The sequence below is a fragment of the Callorhinus ursinus genome, unplaced genomic scaffold (genome assembly GCF_003265705.2).
Source record: "Callorhinus ursinus isolate GAN/ISIS: 27379988/994484 unplaced genomic scaffold, GSC_fseal_2.0 scaffold6, whole genome shotgun sequence".
NCBI lineage: Eukaryota > Metazoa > Chordata > Mammalia > Carnivora > Otariidae > Callorhinus > Callorhinus ursinus.
Window position 1 is genome coordinate 10837881 of NW_027397068.1, and position 19810 is coordinate 10857690.

Below are 19810 nucleotides of genomic sequence, written 5' to 3' on the forward strand. Positions count from 1 at the left end.
AAAGGTTAGTAGGGCCTGTGCCGATGCTGGGTGGGCAGAGACCCCAAGGAAGGAGGTGCCTGCTGTGGACTGAATGTTTCTCCCCTCGCCTCCCCGCAACACACACCAAATACATAGGTTGAAGCCTAGTTCCCATGTGATGGGGTTAGGGGGTCGGGGCCTTCGGGAGGTGAGTAATTCATGAGGGTAGAACCTCCACAAATAGGACTTGTAAGAAAATACAAGAGAGCTTGCTTCTCTCTCCCTTAACCCTGTGAGGACTCCGTGAGAAGGTGGCCATCTGCAAACCAGGGAGAGGATTCTCACCAGGAGCCACATCAATGGCACCCTGATCTCAGACTTCCGGCCTCCAGGATGGTGAGAAATAAACTTCTGTTGTTTAAGCTGCCCAGTCTATGGTATTTTGTTAAAGCAGAATTTTCGGTGTTAGGACTTTAGGATCTAGGCTGGACTAGGTTGGGGGCTCTACCTTCGCTGGCGGCAACAGCCACAACAGCCTCACCAGCCACACGTCAGCAGGACGATTCTGGAGTCCTACCCCAGGACTCCCGAGCCAGAGGCTCTGGGCTGGGGTCCGGGAGTCTGTGTTTTCATAAGCACTGCAGCGATGCCGGTGCACACTCAAGTGTGAGAGCCTCTGTCTGGGTGGCTGACCTCTAAGGAGACTTCTGAAGTGAGATTTTTACAGTTTCCCATGCCCTCCTGGCCACTTTCCTCTTGCTGTCAAACTCTTCCGCTCCCCATCTCCACCAGCTGCCTCCACCTCCCTGCCCTCCCCTCCGGACCCTCACTGAGTCCAGGAGTCTTCCTGGGGCCCAGGCCTCCTTGTCGAAACCCCTCCCTCTGCGGTCCCTGCGACAAAGCTCTTCCCTGCAGATGTACAGCTCCTCCCACAACCCACTCTCCCCTGAAAGCCCACACCAACTCTTAGCGCCCCCCCCATGCCCCATCTCTGACCCAGACTCCAATAGCCTGATTGTTGTCAAAGACTAAAAGGGGTCTCCACTGGACATCGAACAATTTCTTAAGTTTAATACCCCCGACAGACTCGTTAGTGGGGCCCAGCATCCTGTCCCTTCTGGGGCACAGTGACCCTGTTGTTCACCTGGGCTCTCGGGGGGGGGGGGGGCCGGCGGGGGGGGGCGGCGGTTTGCCCCAAGGCAGATTGCAGGGGAGGGGCTGTTTGGGGGGGAGAGCAGAAAGGAAAGGTTCATTTCAGGGGAAGGAGTGAGGAGGAGCACAGCATGGGTGGCGAGTTAGGGTTTGTGCCCCAGAAGGGAAGGGCCAAGCGCACTAAGGAAGGACCAGAGGGGTCTCCTCCAAGGGCGATAGCTCCTGGGGGAAAAAGACTGCAAGAGCCCCAGAAGCCAGCTTTCTCCCTAGTCAGCTCCCCAACCTCAAATGTAACAGTGAAGTGCTAGGCCACCCCATGTGGGAAAGGAGGTGGAAGAGCCAGGGAGATCCAAGAAACACTCAAAGGAGGCCTCAGCTTCAAAGAGAGCAATGACCTTGCCTTAAGCTGGCTCCATGGGCCTCACCAGGGTCAGATGAGTAACAGTTGTGTTACTCTTTGTGGCCAGACTCCTGCAGCTTAGAAGTCCAGGGTTGAGTCCCTGCTAGGGAGGAGGCCACAGAGTAAAGCACGTGGAGAGCCCTGGGGCACTCACAGGTCTGGGTGCCCCAAATACAGAGGGCGTCTTATATGGGAGTGGTTCTAAAGTATCATCCCAGGTGAAAAGCATCAGAATTACCTTAGAGACTTCCTTAGGAAGGTATCACATTAGAGACAGTCCAACCAGAGAAATAACTAGGGAGTAACCTTGCTAAGTGACGCAGCAATTGTGATACTGAGATATGACAAGCAATATAGATTTGGTCTTCTTCCCTGCTTCCTGGCACAGAGCTTTAAAAACCTTTGTAATTTCCTGAGGGATAGGGGTCAGAAGAGTAGCTTTTTTATTCATAACAGACTTCCACCAAACATTTCTGAGTTTATGCTAATGAGGAGATAGTTCAGGATGGGGGCTGCTTATCAGGGGAACCAACTATGTGATTAGAGGGTTGGAAAATCCAGCTGCAGCCCCACTCCCCAACCTCCGGGGAGAGGGGGTACTGGAGGTTGAGGGGATCACCAATAGCCAATGATTTCATCAAGTATGCTTCTGTAATGGAACCTCTATAAAATCCTAAACAACAGGGTTTGGTGAGCTTCCAGGTTAGCAAACACATCCACGTGCAGGGAAGGTGGCAGACCCCACCTCTGTGTGACAGAGTCCTTGTGCTCAGGACTCTTCAGTTCTTGCCCTGCAGACCTCTTCCCCTGGCTGCTCATCTGTGTCTTTTATAATATGCTTTATAATAAATCAGTAATAACAAGTAAAGTATTTCCCTGAGTTCTATGAACCATTATAGCAAATTACTGAACCTGCGGAGGGGCTTGTGGAAACCTCTGATTTTGTAACCAAGTCAGACTTGCACAGGTGACTTGGGAACCCACTACTTGCATTTGGTGTCTGAAGTGGAGGGGCAGTCTTGTGAGTGAAAGAATGAATCTGCAATTCTTTCAAAGCAGAAAGTCCTGGAGTGCCTGGGTGGCTCAGTCGGTTAAGCATCTGCCTTTGGTCATGGGCCATGATCCCAGGGTCCTGGGATCAAGTCCCGCATCGGGCTCCCTGCTCAGTGGGGAGCCTGCTTCTCCCTCTCCCTCTGCTGCTCCCTGTGCTTGTGCATGTTCTCTCTCTCTCTCTCTCAAGTAAATAAATAAAATCTTAAAAAAAAAAAGGCAGAAAGTCCTAGCATTCAAAATAGCTGAGAGATGCCTTGTGTTAGAGGACAGGAATTAAACAGGGTTCTAGACGTGGACAGGCTGTTGGATGAAGCAGGACAGCAGGACATCATGGAGCAGGGGCGACGTGGACAGACAGATGCATGGATGTGCAGGGACTGAGAACATTTTAGGAGGGAAGGGTCATGGTTAGGTGTAGGGGGAGATGGGAGTGAGCTGGGCTGGACTGTGGAGGTTTCTGGAGCCAACAGGGAGAAGCAGGGGCTGCATTTCCTCTTGAAGAATATGAGAAGCCTGCAGTTTGTGAGGGAACAGCACAGGGAAGCAAGGTTTCCAGAAGGTGAACCTGGCCGTGGGGGGTTGGGAGGTGGGGAGAAGACTGCTATAGGCAGTGCTTCTGAACTTATTGCCCCGAAAGAGAACATTCTGATGGAATTTAAGGTTATCAATTAATTTAAATTTAAATGAAATACTGAGAGAAAAGACTTTGTCGGGGAGGACTGAGCTCTGGAGGGCCACAAACCACTGTAAGGTGTGAGTCTTTTTCACCGCCCAAGAGCTTGTTAGAACGTGTGGTGTGAGGGGGTGAGGCAGGGGAAGGAGGGGCAGATCTGAGTGACCATTTGATGGATGAATTGATTCCAGCTGGTGGACTGGGAAGGGGAGGAGGGCAAACTCAGCAAGGGCTCCACACCTTCCAGCCTGAGTCACCTGAGAAGGAGCTGACGGAAAATCGGCAGGTTCACTAAGTGAAGGCTGGAAGCGTTGGGGTTTACAGTTATCACATGAGCCAATGCTGCCTGCCTTCTTTCCTGAATTCTGTCCTTTGCTGTGTGAATTTAGCACTGGAAGAGTGTTCTCCTGTGTTCTAGAAGCTGATGTGGGAAAGGTGAGCTATTGGCCTACCCAGTGCCCCAACCTGCCCCCGGTCACAGGCTGGGTTCAGTCCCCCAGTCTCTCTGAGTCACTCAATCTCAACCCACCCAACGCTGACCTGGGGGTTTGCCCCTCCAGGCTCACTCTCCTCCCTGCCCAGTGCTGGCGAGCGTACCTCTATGGACAGCAACAGCATTTGCAGGCCCACCTGCAGGGTCTCAAACTCAAACTAGGCAAGAGTACAACCAGAGACCCATAGGCCATATACTTGAATTTCAGAAGGTTATAAATCAAGCTAAGGTACTGCTACATGACATATAGCCTCTCCTACCTCTTTGGCAAATACACCTTCACAACAACCGCAAAGGCCAAGTCCAACTTCAGAACTCAGACTCCTCAGAGTTTCAGGCTGGCACATGGCGGGGCAGGGAGAACGGGCTCAGCCCCCGAGCCACCTTTCTTTCCCTACCCCCAGCAGCACCCTGCATGCAGAAGAGCCTCTTGCACATGCATGTGGACACCCCCACCCACGTATCTAAGCTCCATCCCACCCCCTTCCAACAGCTACGTCTCAGCCACCTCTCAGAAGGAGGGGTGCACACATGGATAATGCAGTCCCCCTGAGGGCTTGCCTAGGGAAGAGGCCTGTGCGGCTCCCGGAAACAGGCTCAGGGTAGTGTGGACAGGTAAGTCCAAGTTCCTGCACTCAGATGTGGCCAGGAGGGAGACCCTGCATGGGCACAGCCTCTCGGCCCCGCAGAGCGCAGCCTGAGGCAGGTGTGTGGCCAGAGCAGGGCCACAGCTGGCCCCGTTGCCTGGACCTAAGGCTGCTGCCGACAACAGCGGGTCCCTGGCTCCTGCCCTCTGGCTGGGTGCATCCGCTGAAGATGCCAGTAGGTATCAGGAGGCGAAGGAGGAGACTGAGAGGAACTGCTTCTCTCCCGGGTGACTCCCTGAAGGCCTACAGCCTGGAGCCCTCTCCCAGAGCCCACAGCTCTAGATTTTTTCCAGATTCCAGTAACTGCTGTCTCCTCTTACCCTGCAGGCCTCAGCCTGGTAATAGGTCCACTTGAAAGACATTAAAACTCTCTCCCCTCTCCTCCTGAGCCATCCGTCTCCTCCTCTGCTGTTACTCGGTCTTCTCCCAAGTGCTTTTCCCTGATGCTGCAGCTCAGTGAATGGTCTCCCCAGGGCAGACGCTTAGGTGTCCCCGGTTCCCTGATGGCATCAGAGGCTGTCTCCCTTCTCAGCATCTCTCAAACCCCTCCGTTCTCTCTCTGGCCTTAGCTTAATCTCTCACGGGCTCTGTTCTGGACCAGAAGTGGCCAGCCAGGGGCCAGCATCCACTTTAACTGCTCCAGCACCCTCCCACAGGCCTGCAGTGAGCTTCCTAAAGCACACGTCTTCCCAGAGCTGCCCCTGCCCGGCCGCCTGACCGCTCTGTGCCCACCTCACACACACACAAACATACGTCAGAGTCCAGCCATGCGGAGCTGCTCATATTCCCCTGACACACTTCATCTTTCTCCAAGAGCACCTTTCTCCCTGGCTTGTCCTTTGTCCTTCTCCTTTTTCTGCTCACTCGGCTCACCCACTAAGCATCTTTTCAGATTCATGGCAAGCATCACCTCCTGAGTGAAGGCATCTCTGGTTCTTTCTCTGAACAGAACTGACCATTCCCTCAGTCTCCGCCACTCCATCAAAAGCAACGTCCTACATTTCTTCATCATTTCTGTTTTCTCAGTAGACTGTTAGCTTCTTGAGAACAATCTAGCTTGTCAGGCAAAGTCACTGAATGTAAAGGACTCCAACAGCACCTGCTTCCCAGGCAAGGGTGGCTCCTTGGTGTTCTTCCTCCCTGGCTCCTCAGAGCAGCAGTTCTCTGGTGCCCATGACTAGACCCATGCTTTCCTTCCCGGCACAATCTGACATCCTGATGTGAGGATCTCATTAGCGCTGGTCTTCCTCACTAGAGCGTAAAAACTCCAAAGACTGTGGCTATCTTGCTCACCACTGGGTCCCCAGATACCATAAAACCCTGCTGACACATACTAACAGCTCAAAAAGTATGGGGCCTTTTTTTTTTTTTTTAATAAGCTCCACACCCAACATGAGGCTTGAACTCATGACCCTGAGATCAAGAGTTGCATGCTCTACCGATTGAGCTAGCCAGGCTCCCCACAGCTCAACAAGTATGTCTCTGTCTTATGAACAGAAGTATTTTGGTTGGAGAACCTAACCTACTTTGTTGCCCCCATTCTTGATCAGCCTTACAAACTCCTTGGGTATAATTCAAAATAATCCATGATGACCCTCCATCACTCCTGGACCTTCCCTATATACAATTTGAATTAAAAATCAGCATTGTGCAGGTGGGAATGTAAAAGGCGCAGCTGCTGTAGAAGAAAATGGGGAGGCTCCTCAAAAAAGTAAACAGAACAGGCACCTGGGTGGCTCAGTCGTTGGGCGTCTGCCTTCGGCTCAGGTCATGATCCCAGGGTCCTGGGATCGAGCCCCGCATCGGGCTCCCTGCTCTGCGGGAAGCCTGCTTCTCCCTCTCCCACTCCCCCTGCTTGTGTTCCCTCTCTCGCTGTGTCTCTCTCTGTCAAATAAATAAAATCTTTAAAAAAACAAAACAACAACAAAAAAACAAAAGCAAGGAAATCTTAAATAAATTATAAAAAAAAAAAGTAAACAGAACTACCATATGACCCAGCAATTCCACTTCAGAATATACCCCAAAGAATTCAAAGCAGGGTCTCAAACAGCTATCTGCACACCTGTGTTCATGGCAGCATTATTCACAATAGCCGAAAGGTGGAAACAACCCAATGTCTGCTAACGGATGAATGGGTAAACAAAATGTGATCTATACATCCAGTGGAATATTATTTGGCTTTAAAAAGAAAGGACATTCTGACCCATGCTACAACATGGGTAAGCCTTGAGGACATCATGCTAAATGAAATACGCCAGTCACAAAAATCGGTCAAAAACTGGATGCTTCCACTTACATGAGGTACCTAGAGTAGTCAAATTCATAGAGACAAAAAGTAGAATGGTGGTTGCCAGGGGCTGGGAAAAGAGGAAAGAATGGGAGTTAAGTGTTTAATGGGTACAGAGTTTCAGTTTGGGAAGATGAAAAAATTCTGGAGACAGATGGTGGTGGTGGGTTGAGGAAGAATGCCACGGACCTGTACCCTTAAAAATGGTTAAAATGGTAAATTCTATGTTCTTTAAAAATTTATTTTACCATAATTTTTTAAAAGTACATTTAAATAAAAAAAAAAAAACACCAGCCTTGTAACCTATCTCCTAACACATGGAGGAGACCCCCCAGGTCTCTGGAGCTTCCTCTAACCAGGACACATAATGAATCAGGCAGCTGGGAGCTTAGGCAAAGTATTTTCGTTTCAACTGATCCCTGGGATTATTAGGAAGCTGCTAGATTTTTTATCTTTTCTCTTTCCAGACTGAAAAGGTCACCCATGGGGTGTCTAACCTTAGATAAATTCTTCTCTATCAACTACTTTTAAACATCAATCCACAACGAAGCTCCTCTTAAGGAAATAAAACAGAAAAGACAGGAATAAGACATCCCCCATAACTAGCAACAGACATCTTTGTTCCAATGACCTGCTTAGTGTGCATGGGTGTGAAGTGGGGGAGGGAATCAGGAGGGGCTCAGGCTCTGCTTCTCCCCAGGGGCCTGGCACAGCTTGTCCACAAGGAAGGAGTGCCTTCTGTTACTTGCCCAGAGTCACCTAGGTGCTGTCCACCAGCCTCCTTGCTCAGAGACCTGCCTGCCACCTGGGCAGTGTCCCCCACCCAAGGATGAGGTGCTGCCTGGAATGGGACCCTCGGGAGCACCTGCGGGGAAGGCTTCTTGGCTCTAAACCATCTCTAGGTACCCCACACTCCTGGGATGACCCCATCCCACCTGCTCGGCCTGGACTCCCTGCAGTCACAAGCCGTCTTATCTATGGGGGGGGTGAGAGTGTGGAGCCCGACGCCTTGCTATCTGCTCCTTTCCCCCGCTTCAGCCAAGTGATGTCTGGACACCCAGGAAAGCCCTGCCTAGGATAAAAGGTGACCAGAGGACCAAATGCCCTGGGGGAGGGGGGTGGAAAGAGGGAGAAACTGCCCCCACCCTGGGCTTTGGGCACTGAGATCTGATGTGTAGGAGCCTCAGGTCTCATCATACCCGGCAGAGGTGACCCCACCTTCCCCTGCAGCTTCCCCCAACCTCAGGGCCTTCCCAGCCTCAGACGCTTATGCTTAATCAGGCAGGGGCAGGGGACCATCCTGACCCTTCACTCTGCGGGGCCCCTTTCATGGGCCCAGCGGTGGCAGGGACCAGGGCACAGGAAGTCCGATTTGCTACTGGGATACGGCTGGAGGAAGGAGCACCCAGACTGGGGCTGTAGCCTGTTGGATGATTCTACTCCGAGCCAAGTTTTCCGGGAACATGGTGACACTTCACCCGCTATTCCCGAGAGCTAGCTCCTGGTTTCCTGGCTTTCTCCTGGAGGAGGGGCCTTTTTATGAGGCTTTCAGTTCTGCAGCTTGTATCCCAGATGAAACCAAAGTTCTGCCCCTGGATGTTCTGTAGCCACCTCCTAAGCCCCCAGGCCCCCAGCTCTTCTTCTTTCCCCCAGGTAAACTGAGGGTACTGGCCAGGTGGCTGCTCAGGCTCCCGCCAACAGCAACAGCCTCCAGTGGAAAGTTACTACAAGTTCTTCCGGACATTACCCACACCCGCACACACACACACCTGCCCCACAAAAGTGTGCACTGAGGTAGGGCCACATTATGACTTTTGAGGGCCCTGGGCAATTTTGCTTTCATGGGATCCTTCCTCCATAAAAAAATGTTTTAAAAAAGCATATTTTATTTAAAACTGGGGGGTGCCTGGGTGGTTCAGTCGATAAGCGTCTGCCTTCGGCTCAGGTCATGATCCCAGGGTCCTGGGATCGAGCCCCGCATCGGGCTCCCTGCTCCGCGGGAAGCCTGCTTCTCCCTCTCCCACTCCCCCTGCTTGTGTTCCCTCTCTCGTGCTGTCTCTCTCTGTCAAATAAATAAATAAATAATCTTAAAAAAAGTTTTTTAATTGGTATGAGGTGAATATATAATTATATAAGATATATCTAAAACATTTTCTTCTATGTAACATTGCATTTTTTTATTATTTTAAAATAAAATATTTTCAGAGGCTTCTAAGAGTATCATTGTGAGCATGTGACACTATGCCTACTCTGCCTGATGGCTATGTCAGCCCTGTGTTGAGGGACATACAAGTAGAAGGGACAAGAAAGAGCCTCAGCCAGGAGGGAGAGCCTAACCTCAGCAGGAGTGTGACCTGAGCCCGCCCCTTCACCTCTTGGGCCTCAGTTTCCCCATCTAGGGAAAACAATAGTAGCCACCTCACGGAGCAGTTGTGAGGACTAAAATAAGATCCTGTATGTACATGCCTTGATTAGGATGGTGCCTGGCACGGAAAAATCACTATAAAAGCATTAGGTGTCATTAATACTACTGTGTGTTATTGTTCTAGCCGCTTAGCTGACCCGCTGTGTCTTAACTGACACTCTACGAGAAAGGCAACATGAAGCTTCGCGCTGACCAGGGACATCTCAGACCTTCTGGAGCAGATACAGCTATTTTAGAGCTGCTTATTCACGAAAATTTTGTTTTCCTAAAATTCCCTGTCAGCATTACTATGGCCGCCGGGGGAACCAGCACCACCAGAGAGACGGCAGCCTCCTGACCTGATGGCTATGTGGTGAGCAGCATTCCTGGGCGGGAAGAAGAAGCCCAGGGCCACAGTCTGCCTCCTCCTTTTATCCTGCTCAGGGATTGAGTGGGAGGCTTTGAGGCCTTTTAAATGCAAAGGCCTCTGGGATAAATGAATGTCTAATCCCTTAACGGTCATCCGGAGGAAGGCCTGACAGCTGTGTTTTTCTAAGGGGACCACCAACCCTTATGTGTCAGGGGCTTGACATACATTATCTCCTTTAATTGACAACCCCCGCCCCATGACAACGATGATGTAGGGATTACTATCCCCATTTTACAAACCAGCAAACAGAGGCTCAGAGAGGGTCTGTGACTTGCCCACAGATCACCTCTACCTCTCCAGGGACCTAAGAGAAGATCTGGAAAGGGAGATAAAGGGAAAAGGAAGCCAGCTGACCCAGGTCTGCGTTGGCCGGGGCCCATTGGCCGAAATGCTCTGGGCCTCAGTTTCCCGAATCCACAAGTTGGCGGGCATTGGCCCCACATCTCATGCATTCTGCTCTTCTCACCCCACTCCCTACTGCCTGGTCAGAACAGATGGTGAACTCCTTTCCTGGCCTGCCTGTGGCATTTCTCCAGTTCCTGGAAGGGACAGCCACCAGCCTCGCACCACCTCTCCCTGAGTCCAAAGCAGCAACGCGCCCTTGGGAGCGAGTCTGCCAGGGGCCTTATAATGGGTTCAGTTGTTGTTGCTGCATTGAAAGGCAGGTGGCCTTCAAAACCCAAAATTCCCAGCTAATCACAGGGTTGGCTGAGCAGGGGAGCCATTCTGTGTCCAGACTCTCCAGGCTGGCTCATATTTTAGGAAAAGAGAGTTGGCAGCCGCAGGGCAGGTGCACTCCGGATGTAAACAGCTTAGCCGACGGCAACACTTCCGCCGGCCCCCTTCTCTGCTCACTTCCTTCCAGCTCTTCTCTCCTTGGGAAAATGAGGGACTCTGGAAGCCCAATTGGGCTTCTGTGACTGTGAGTGGGAAAATCAGGGTCCCACGGGAGAGCTGTGCCTGAGAGAGCAGGACAGAACATCAGCAGGGAGCCCCCGGGGACCAGGCCCCCCCCCCAGCCAAGGCAAGCACTCGGCCCTACCTCCAAAGGCGGGCCTCATGGAGAAATCATGGTCCTCCACTCTGAGAAGTGGCTGAGGTTTTCCCTTGTGGATTTTGGTCACGTCAAGGTTCTTCTTATATAGGTGACTGCAAAGACAAGCAAGAGACATATTTTCAGTGGCCCACAAAGGCATTTGGGGAGGATACTCCTTGCAGAATCTTCCCTTTAGGCACATTTTCTCCATCCGCTGAAGGCTACACACACACGCACGCACGCATGCACGCACGCGCGCGCGCACACAACCCTCCCCACTCACCCTGTCTCCACGTCCTCCTTCAAAGGCCTGAGGACCAGACCCTTCCAGAGCCTTCCTAAGGTAAGTTATGATTGGATGACAGCAGTTGGGTTGAATGGTGGAGGATTATAATTTTTCTTTCTAACTGTTTCTCTTATGTTGCTATAATATTGATTTTGTAATCAATACAGTTCTGACACAAATACTGTGGAAGTTTTAAAATGCTGGTTTTAGCCTCGCCAGACCTGATGCTCCTTCCATCAGTCCATCTGGCCGCTGTCTGCAGAATCCACCCCAGAGCAAAGCCTCAACCCCAAGGGGAACAGACAGGGCACAGGCAGTAGGGATCAAGGCCCCCGTTGGGGACAGAGTTGCTCTGGCCACTCAGCGGGGTGGTGGAAGCTGGAGCCAGCCTAGGACTGCAGACCGGGTTCATTCTTTTTCCTCAACCCAGATGACCAAGGGGTCATTCTCTAGTCTCTCTCATCCACACTCACTCTTTCCAGATCTTCTTTTTTTTTTTTTAATTTATTTATTTGACGGAGAGAGAGAGAGCACAAGTAGGCAGAGCGGCAGGCAGAGGGAAAGGGAGAAGCAGGCTCTCTGCCGAGCAGGGAGCCCCATGCGGGGCTCCATCCCAGGACCCTGGGATCATGACCTGAGCCGAAGGCAGCCGCTTAACGACTGAGCCACCCAGGCGCCCCTCTTTCCAAGTCTTTATTTTTTTTTTCCCTCACCACAACCACACATAATTCTAAAGCAGTAAAATCCAAAATATTCTAAAACAATATTCTACTGGCGTGATCATCACTAAACAAAAAGAAAGACAAGAGAAGGGAGAAGGAAAGGGAGGGAGGGAGGGAGGAAGGATTGATTTGTGTCTGACAAGATGTGAGATCTAATTCTTGACAGAAGAAACGAAACAACCTTATCAGAAGTCAGTGTTATTGTAAATGTTGTTATGTGTAGGACATTTAAAGACTCTAGTAAATGAAGAGATTTGGGGTTGAATATTTGTTGTTTATTTATATATACATCCCCATTTTACTCTCAGTGTTCTTATCACGCTTTTTTTTTTCTTTTTAGGGAAAGGGGCATATTTCATGTTTAAACTCTGTAAGAGGGAAGTAACATGTTTCCTGTCTCGAGGTCCTGTTCTCTGTGACATCTTTCTATGATGTCCTTCTTAACTTTCATCCTCTGTCAGCTCTGCCCAGATGGTGTAATTTGTTGGGAGGTCTAAAGCCGTGCTGACAATAAAGTAGCCACTAGGTCCATGTGATTGTTTAAGCCAATTAAAATTAAATTAAATTAAAATTTAATTAATTAATACAATAAAGTCCATTAATAAGATAAAATTACTTTATTTAATTTAGTTATACCAGCCTTACTTATGTGCTTAATAGCCACACGAGGCTGGTGGCTACTATGTTGGATAGTGAGGTCTGTAACGTTTCCACAGTCTCAGAAAGTTTTCTTAGACAGTGCTGGTCTAAAGGTTGGTCTGCCCTCCAACCCCCACCCCCACCCCACAAGAAGCAGATTCCCCTCTAAGCTGGGCTTCCCACCTTACAGCGCTTCCCTTACAGCCACCTGGAGCTCCAGACCTCCCAACCATTCTCCCTCAGAAGCAGGAGCAGTGGTAGTATTTTCACTTCCTTCAGCCTTGCGGGTAACTGGGGGCTTGGCAGAGGTGCCTGACCCTCCCCGCAGAGCCCTTGACCTCTGCTCTCAAACGCCCTCACCCCGGCTTCCTCAGCATCTCCCTTCCCCACTGCTCCTTCTGGTCAGCCTTCAAACTGAGTTCAAGTCTCTCCTCCCTTGAACCCAAACAAAGCAGAAAGTCTGTCTAGACCGCACATCCTCCTCAAGCAAAATTTATTGAAAAGTGGTAGCATTACAGGTGTGGTAGTTATATTTGTCTTTAAACTTTTTCTTTAAAAAAAAATGAAGTCTTCCCCCTCCTAATAAATCCATAATCCTCCCAGAGAGCTGTGCGCCACAGGCTGCGGCCGCCTCCTCACTCCCAAGCACTTCCTGCCCCACTTGTGCTGGCCCTGAGGCCCTGCGGGAACTCAGCTGAGTGCTGGCTTCTCGGCCACACGGAGGACCACGCCTCTGCTAGAAACCTGGGCTTTCAGGACCAGGCACTGGGCGGTCCTCCTATCACCTGACAGTTCATTCTCAAGCTCCATTGCTGCCCGCCTGCCCTCAGCGCCCCCCTTAAACACTAATACCCCCAGGGCCCTGTCCCAGCCACCCCCTCTTCTCCCTCCACACCCTCTTTGGCAGGCCAGCCTAAGTCTGTGGCTTCAGTTGTCATTAGCATGTGGACGATTCCTAAATGAGTACCCCCTGCTCTACATCCTTTATCCAGCTGCCTAACTGATGATCCCCCGACGGATATCCTACAGGCATTTAAACAACACACCTTTAGCTGGGTTTGGGACACGCTCACTTTGTGGTCTAGGCTGCAGGATGAGAGGGCATTCAATGAAAGGGGAAGGGAAGGAAGAGGCGCTGGAGCGGCCCAGGGGCACACGGGGACCAGGCCAGGCAGAGCCTTGGAGATCGTGGTAAGGCTTCTGCCTTTACCCAGAGGCGATGGGAAAACACTGAAGGTGTTAAGCAGTTGGAGGAAGAAGCCATGATCAGAGCTGCTTTTAGACAACAAGCCCGTTGGAGGCAAGTCCAGTGTAACGTCTTCTCCCAGTTAGCTGGCATACGGAAGCCAAGTCCAGTTCCCTTGAAGCAAGGCGGCCACTGTCAGGGCGCCTCCACGGAGCTGTCTTCCACAGTGTCTGCCCCAAGCCTGGCTCCACAAGTCAGGGGGGACCAGACCCAGTTCCCCGCACAGCAACTGCGTGACAGGCCGCATTCAACATCCCAGCAAAGACACCCCGAGGAAGAGCTCGGCCTTAGGGCTTAGCAGATCACAGACATTAAATTGTGAGTGCAGCCGGCGCCCTACCCCTCTGCCTCTCCGGGAGCAAATCCCTGCTGGCCAGCAGTTTCCATCTCCATTTAGAGGGGAGGATTACAGAGTGGAAGTCCCAGAATTCCAGCCCCCCTGCAGGACAGAGGAGATTGAAATGCCTATGCCATTAATGAGGGCCCAGAACTGGGTGGTTTTTTGTTGTTGTTGTTGTTGTTTTTTAAAGGAACCAGTTAAGGGGCGCCTGGGTGGCTCGGTCGTTAAGCGCCTGCCTTCGGCTCAGGTCATGAGCCTGGGGTTCTGCGATCGAGCCCCGCATCAGGCTCCCTGCTCAGCGGGAGGCCTGCTTCTCCCTCTCCCACTCCACCTGCTTGTGTTCCCTCTCTCGCTGTGTCTCTCTCTGTCAAATAAATAAATAAAATCTTTAAAAATAAAGAAATAAAGGAACCAGTTACTTGATAATTCAGGCCACTAATATCCCCAGCCTTGGGCTATTTGTGTGAGCCAGATGCCCTCAACTCGTCCTTCCAGTACCCAGATGCCTTGGCCTGAAGACCCCAGACTCCAGGGGCCGTACCCCAAGTCCCAGCCCAATGCGGGGCAGCCAAAACCTCCACGGGGCCCTCAGACCAGCCTCGGGTGGAGAGAGAGGAAAAACGTGCTCACCACACCTTTGAGAGGCAGGGCTGGGGCCACTGTGCTGAGGTTTCCTTGGTAGCCATAACAGCAGGCATGACGACCATGCCCGTATGCATCACCCTCTCTCTGTGCAGGCCCTGAGCTGCAGTTACCCCTCATCCCAGTGGGGGAGGTCTCACGACCACCCCTCTTCAGTTGGAGAAACGAGGTTCAGAAAGATCAGGAAACATAGCCATGGCCAGGGGAGCCACAGAACCAGGGTCCAAACCTGGTTTCCCTGACTTCCTGCCCACCTCCCCCCCCCCCGCCCCGCCCCGTCCTTCCCCAGGCCTCTGGGGAGGGTGAGGATCACTGGGCAGCAGGAAAGCAAAGCTGCTCCTGGGCCCAGCACAACGTGAGCCACGACGCAGACCAAGAGAAGGCTGGCCACAGGGGCTGCAAATGGGATAGGAAATATGGAAGGGGCCTCCAGGCTCTGGGACCAGGAGGAACCAGAGAGTGTTATCCGGGGAGAGCGCAGACCTAGGTTCATTTTCAGATCTCCAGGGAGAAAGGACCCCTCTTGCGGCGGCGGTGGCAGGGGGAGGGGGGGTGTCACGTGGACCCCTCTGGCGGCGGCGGCGGCGGCGGCGGCGGGGGGGGGGCGGGGAGAGTCACGTGGTCAGGAGGTCAACTTAGGTAGCTTGCAGGGAGGAGCTGTACTGAAGCTGGAGGCTGGGAGGCAGGGAGAAGAGAGCAAAGGGAAAAGGGAATAGGTAGGAGAAAACAGGTTCGGGGGGCGGCAGTTCCACGAAGGGTGACACGAAGGGCGAGAAAACTGGAAGCAGTTTTGGAAAAAAGCACCTACTGGGCAGAATAATTGTTTTGCGAGGGTGCCTTGGACAGAGCGATGTGGAAGGCATATAGGTTAGAAGAGATCCCAACTCTGTGTGTGTGTGTGAGAGAGAGAGAGAGAGAGAGATGGTGAAATCCTATGTATGTGTACGGTATGTGTTTGTAAGACCGTGGGAGGTGGGAGGGGGGCAGGACTTCAAAGAAAAGAAGCTACCCTGCAGAGATGAAGTGCTCTAAAAGCCACATCATTTTGTTTCTGTTTATTCGTACAGCTTAACTCTTATGTGTCAATGATGAACGTAAGTTTTTAGTCAGTCACTTGGCTGAAATTTTTCAGACAGACATAGCTTGATGATGTTCTGAGTGTGCACCTGCCCTGGTGGATTTAGAAAGACCTAGAATCATGTTTCCTGATGTGACCTTTTCTGTATCCTCTCTCCCAGCCTCCCTTCGATAATTATTTTTTATTTGTTGAATGTGTAGGTTCATCTTTTCCACTTTAACACCCCCTGGGATGGATTTCAGGAAACTCTCCTCACCCGTAAGGGTCGGATTCAGTCTGTCCCCAAGCTCATGCAGGTGTTTGGGAATGACTGAGGGTCTTAGGAGGAGGGACACGGGTGTGACAGCCCAGGCTGCCAAGTAGGATCCGTGAGGATCCCTGAGGATCCCTGAGGGGCTCGTGCTGAACCCCAGCGCTGGTCTCAGGGAATAGACAAGTCTATACAAGGCTTTGCCTCCAGGCTGAGGAAATCAGGAAACCTACGTCCCAGCCCGTGGGGTCACTAGCCAGCTGTGTGAATTACCCACGCCCGCCAGATGACTTCTCAACATCCATAAAACTGAAACTGTGTTTCCCAGTACGTCCTCTGTAAAATACGAATCCCGAATCCCGAATCCCGCAAGATAGTCCAAAAAAAGCAGGGTTTTTTTTTTTTTTTTTTTTGAAAAACTGCGTAATTTATTTTCCTCTTCAAGATTCAGAATGTCTATTTGCAAACTAAGGGTCCTAGAAGCTGTACTCTCAAGACGGCTGTTTAAAATGATCTAAGCCAGGGTTTCCCAAGTTTCTTTGACCCCAAAACCCCTTTTTTCACACAACACCTATTTCACTTAGAGTTCAGAGGAATTGCTGGATCACGTGACCCCTAAGGTCCCTTCCAGGTCAACAGCCTCTGATTCTGGCAATATCACCAGGACGAGACTTGCAGGGCAGTGCCTCCTCCCCGTCATCCTGGACAAGTTTTCTCTGTTTGCTTTCTGTGTGACTAGCCTTAGGCCCTGCAGGGCATGTACCTCCCCCAGAGCGGCAGTCTCCAAAGCGGGCATACACCTGGGGTGCTAAAGATGGTCCACTGGGACGCAGAAAGTAGAGATTGTAACTGCTACTGGTAGTTTTTATCTAAAAATAAGGAAGCAGTCAAGTTTTACTTTAATATACATATGCATAATAGTATATGTATATAATTTATAAGTAAATATATTGGAGGGACAATTTCCAAAAATTGTCACCAATAGCAGTGCCTGATTACAAATAAAAGCCAGTGACCTGGAAAATGTGCCTCCATATATTAGTTTATATTCACAATCACGAGTTCTCACAATGCTTAGTGGAATGGAGAGCAGATGTGTGACATCTCACACATGCTGTCTCCATCTCAGCGGCTTGCTCCTTTCTGCATGCTCAACGGTCATGTCTACATCAGGCCTGGAGTATCGGGTTTTGCACATCCGTTCAAACAAACTTACTAAGGAACTTCGATTTGGAAATGTCATGATTTTTAATGCAAATTCCGGCCTCACCAGTACCTTGGAAATGTTTCCATTACATGGTGCAACAGCAGTTCCTGTTGCCCACACGTGTATTTCTGATAACCTAGCAAATTTCAAATACCTTTTTCAGATTGCAACAGTGAAGTGAAACCCAATACCGTTATAAAGCTGTTCCCAGTCCAATCATTTAAAGATGACAACTCTCGGTTACATTTTTTCTTAATAGTTCAAACTAAATTCTTATCTACAGCCCCCCCCCCCGCCAAAGTTGTTGAGTGCAATTACTCAGCAGCCCCCATGGTCCCTACAGGATGTCATCCTGAGGAACAAAGCAGCACAAGCCGAGAAGTACAAGAGGTTTTACTCACGAACTCTTCAACCACCTGCCTCAAATCAAAATGCTTGGACAGAACACAGATACCAGAACAAAATGCTCAACGCAGTCTAGCTTTGCTCTCTCGTGACGCTAGAGAATTTGTGCTCCAAGAGAGACTGTTTTCAGCGAGGTGGTGGCCCCATCTACCTCTGGCTGGAAAACAGATTCCAGCGGGACAATGTAACCTCAGCCTTCCTGGGGACTGTCCCACTGTGCGCGGCCGCCAGTGACCTTCCTCCCCTCCCACCCACGCCCTTACCTTGGCTTGGGCATTTCCAGCTGCCCTGTCCATCTCCTCCTCTTGGGCTTTCTGCTCTCCACAAGAGCCATCAGACAAAACAAAAACAAAATGAGTCTTGTGAAATAAGTCATTCTGTGAACGTCTACGATGCCACAGCGGCTCTCCAGTAACCTGCAGCGGGGCGGACCCCCCGGGCTGCACCATGGATTCAGTCTATCGCTTTGTGACGGCGCTTCTCCAAGGGGCTGCAGGAGCATGACTGGCCGGACTGATTTTTCCCATTAAATATTCGATAGTGGTGCTCGTCCCACCCCACCTCCCACCGCACCCTGCCCGCCCGCGCGCCCGCCCCAGGCGTGACACAAACACCAAGGCTTTGCCCTCCCTGCTGCATAGTGATTGGCCATTAGTCAACAAGTTTGTCCTCCTGTGAAATTCTGCTTTCGCTGAGTCCCAGAGCGGCTTTGGCTAAAACTGTTACATAAAAAAAAAAAAAAAATTTTTTTAAACCTCTTGAGCATGCCAGCTCTTTGCTGAGATCATTAATCCTTCCCACTGGCTGCATAAAACCAGTCTGTCACACCCACTAGGGAGACAGCTTGGATTCTGAGTGGATTTGCAAGGAAGACCTGATGGACAAGATGAATGCATGAATGTGCTTGGGAAATGCTGAGTAAACACACAAATGACCCGTTTTCACAGGGTTGATTTATTTCTCCATCTAAGAAAGCATGTTTTGTCTATGGCCAAGGATGCTTGCTTTCCCCCCAAATACACATCATTTTCTCTTATCAAAGAGATCTTATCAAAGCATAAAATCCATTTGACTTTGAAGGAATGTATAAACCAAAGGAGAATTCATGATTATGTAAGTTCTTCTTCCTATCATGAGCATTAGATTAATTTGGGTCTTTAATCCTAAAATGTGTAATTTCATCATAAATTAGGTTTGATTCCTATCCTAGGATATGGAATTATGAATATTTGAAGTGTAAAGATACATATGGTTATATTTAATCTACTGAACAGAATAAAATGTTTAAAAACTACTTATTACTTGCCTGCTGTGTCTGAGATGGAGAGTTTAGTGTGGTAGAGACATAGGGAGATGAGGTTGGAGGTCAAGAGGAGTGATAACCAGAAGCGAACAGAATTGGAGTTTTATTATGTAAGAAAGAACGAATCAAAAGAAGTTCTTTTGATTCCTTTAAGCAAAGTGGAATGACATGATCCACTCTATTTTTTTAAGGAATTCCTAACCGGGGATCAGTTGGATCAGAAAAGTAATAACAACAAAGGAGGATGAGGTCCTGCCCTAATGGAAGGAGAAGAGGAGGGAAGACAGAAGAATGAGATAGTCAAGTTATTTCTGAAGTAGAATACATTCGCTGACTGAATGGAGTGGGAGGTAAGAGAAGGCAACAGTGATATCTACGATTCTAGTTTGGAGGTAAGACTGGTGGATGGAACCACCATTAACTGATATCTGTTAGAGGTGGACAAGTTTGGTAGGGAGATGCCATAGATTTTGACTTGTGGAATTTGAGGTATCATGAGACTCCCAGATGCCCAATAGGCAGCTGGAGAGTATATAAGCCTGGAGCTCAGGAGAAAGGTCTGGACTGGAAAAATAGATTTAGAGCCATCAATGTATGGTGGTAGTTTACCCACAGGAAAGGGTGAGACCTTCTCGGAAAATAGAAGTTCCAGTATAAGCATAGAATCCTTTGGGAATATATACTTTCCTTTTTTAAGATTTTATTTTTAAGTAATCTCTATACCCCATGTGGGACTTGAACCCTGAGATCGAGAGTTGCATGGTCTACTGATTGAGCCAGCCAGGTGCACTGGAATCTATACTTCTAATGGATGGATGGGAAGCCTGAACAAAAGCATAGAAGAACTAGCAAAGATGCTGACTTTGAAAACCAAAGGAGGGGGCGCCTGGGTGGCTCAGTTGGTTGAGCGACTGCCTTCGGCTCAGGTCATGATCCTGGAGTCCTGGGATCGAGTCCCACATCGGGCTCCCTGCTCGGCGGGGAGTCTGCTTCTCCCTCTGACCCTCTTCCCTCTCGTGCTCTCTATCTCTCATTCTCTCTCAAATAAATAAATAAAATCTTTAAAAAAAAAAAAAACCAAAGGAGTTTCTGGGAGGGGGTAGTCAACAGTCAGTGTTGTAAAGAAGTGAGGGCAGGAAACAGGTTAACTAGATCT

At 50.1% G+C, this 19810-nt stretch overlaps 1 protein-coding gene across 1 annotated transcript in view; it reads right to left on the minus strand.

Annotated features, from left to right (window-relative positions):
- Positions 1-17877, minus strand: part of GABRR2 (gamma-aminobutyric acid type A receptor subunit rho2) — a 46572-nt gene extending 28695 nt beyond the window's left edge. The window contains exons 1-2 of the mRNA XM_025860117.2: positions 17615-17877; positions 10543-10649 (exon numbers count right to left, since the gene is read on the minus strand). Of these exons, the coding sequence (XP_025715902.2) occupies positions 10543-10649; positions 17615-17853 (346 nt within the window). The 5' untranslated portion in view covers positions 17854-17877. The remainder of the gene's footprint in view (positions 1-10542; positions 10650-17614) is intronic.
- Positions 17878-19810: the final 1933 nt, after the last annotated feature.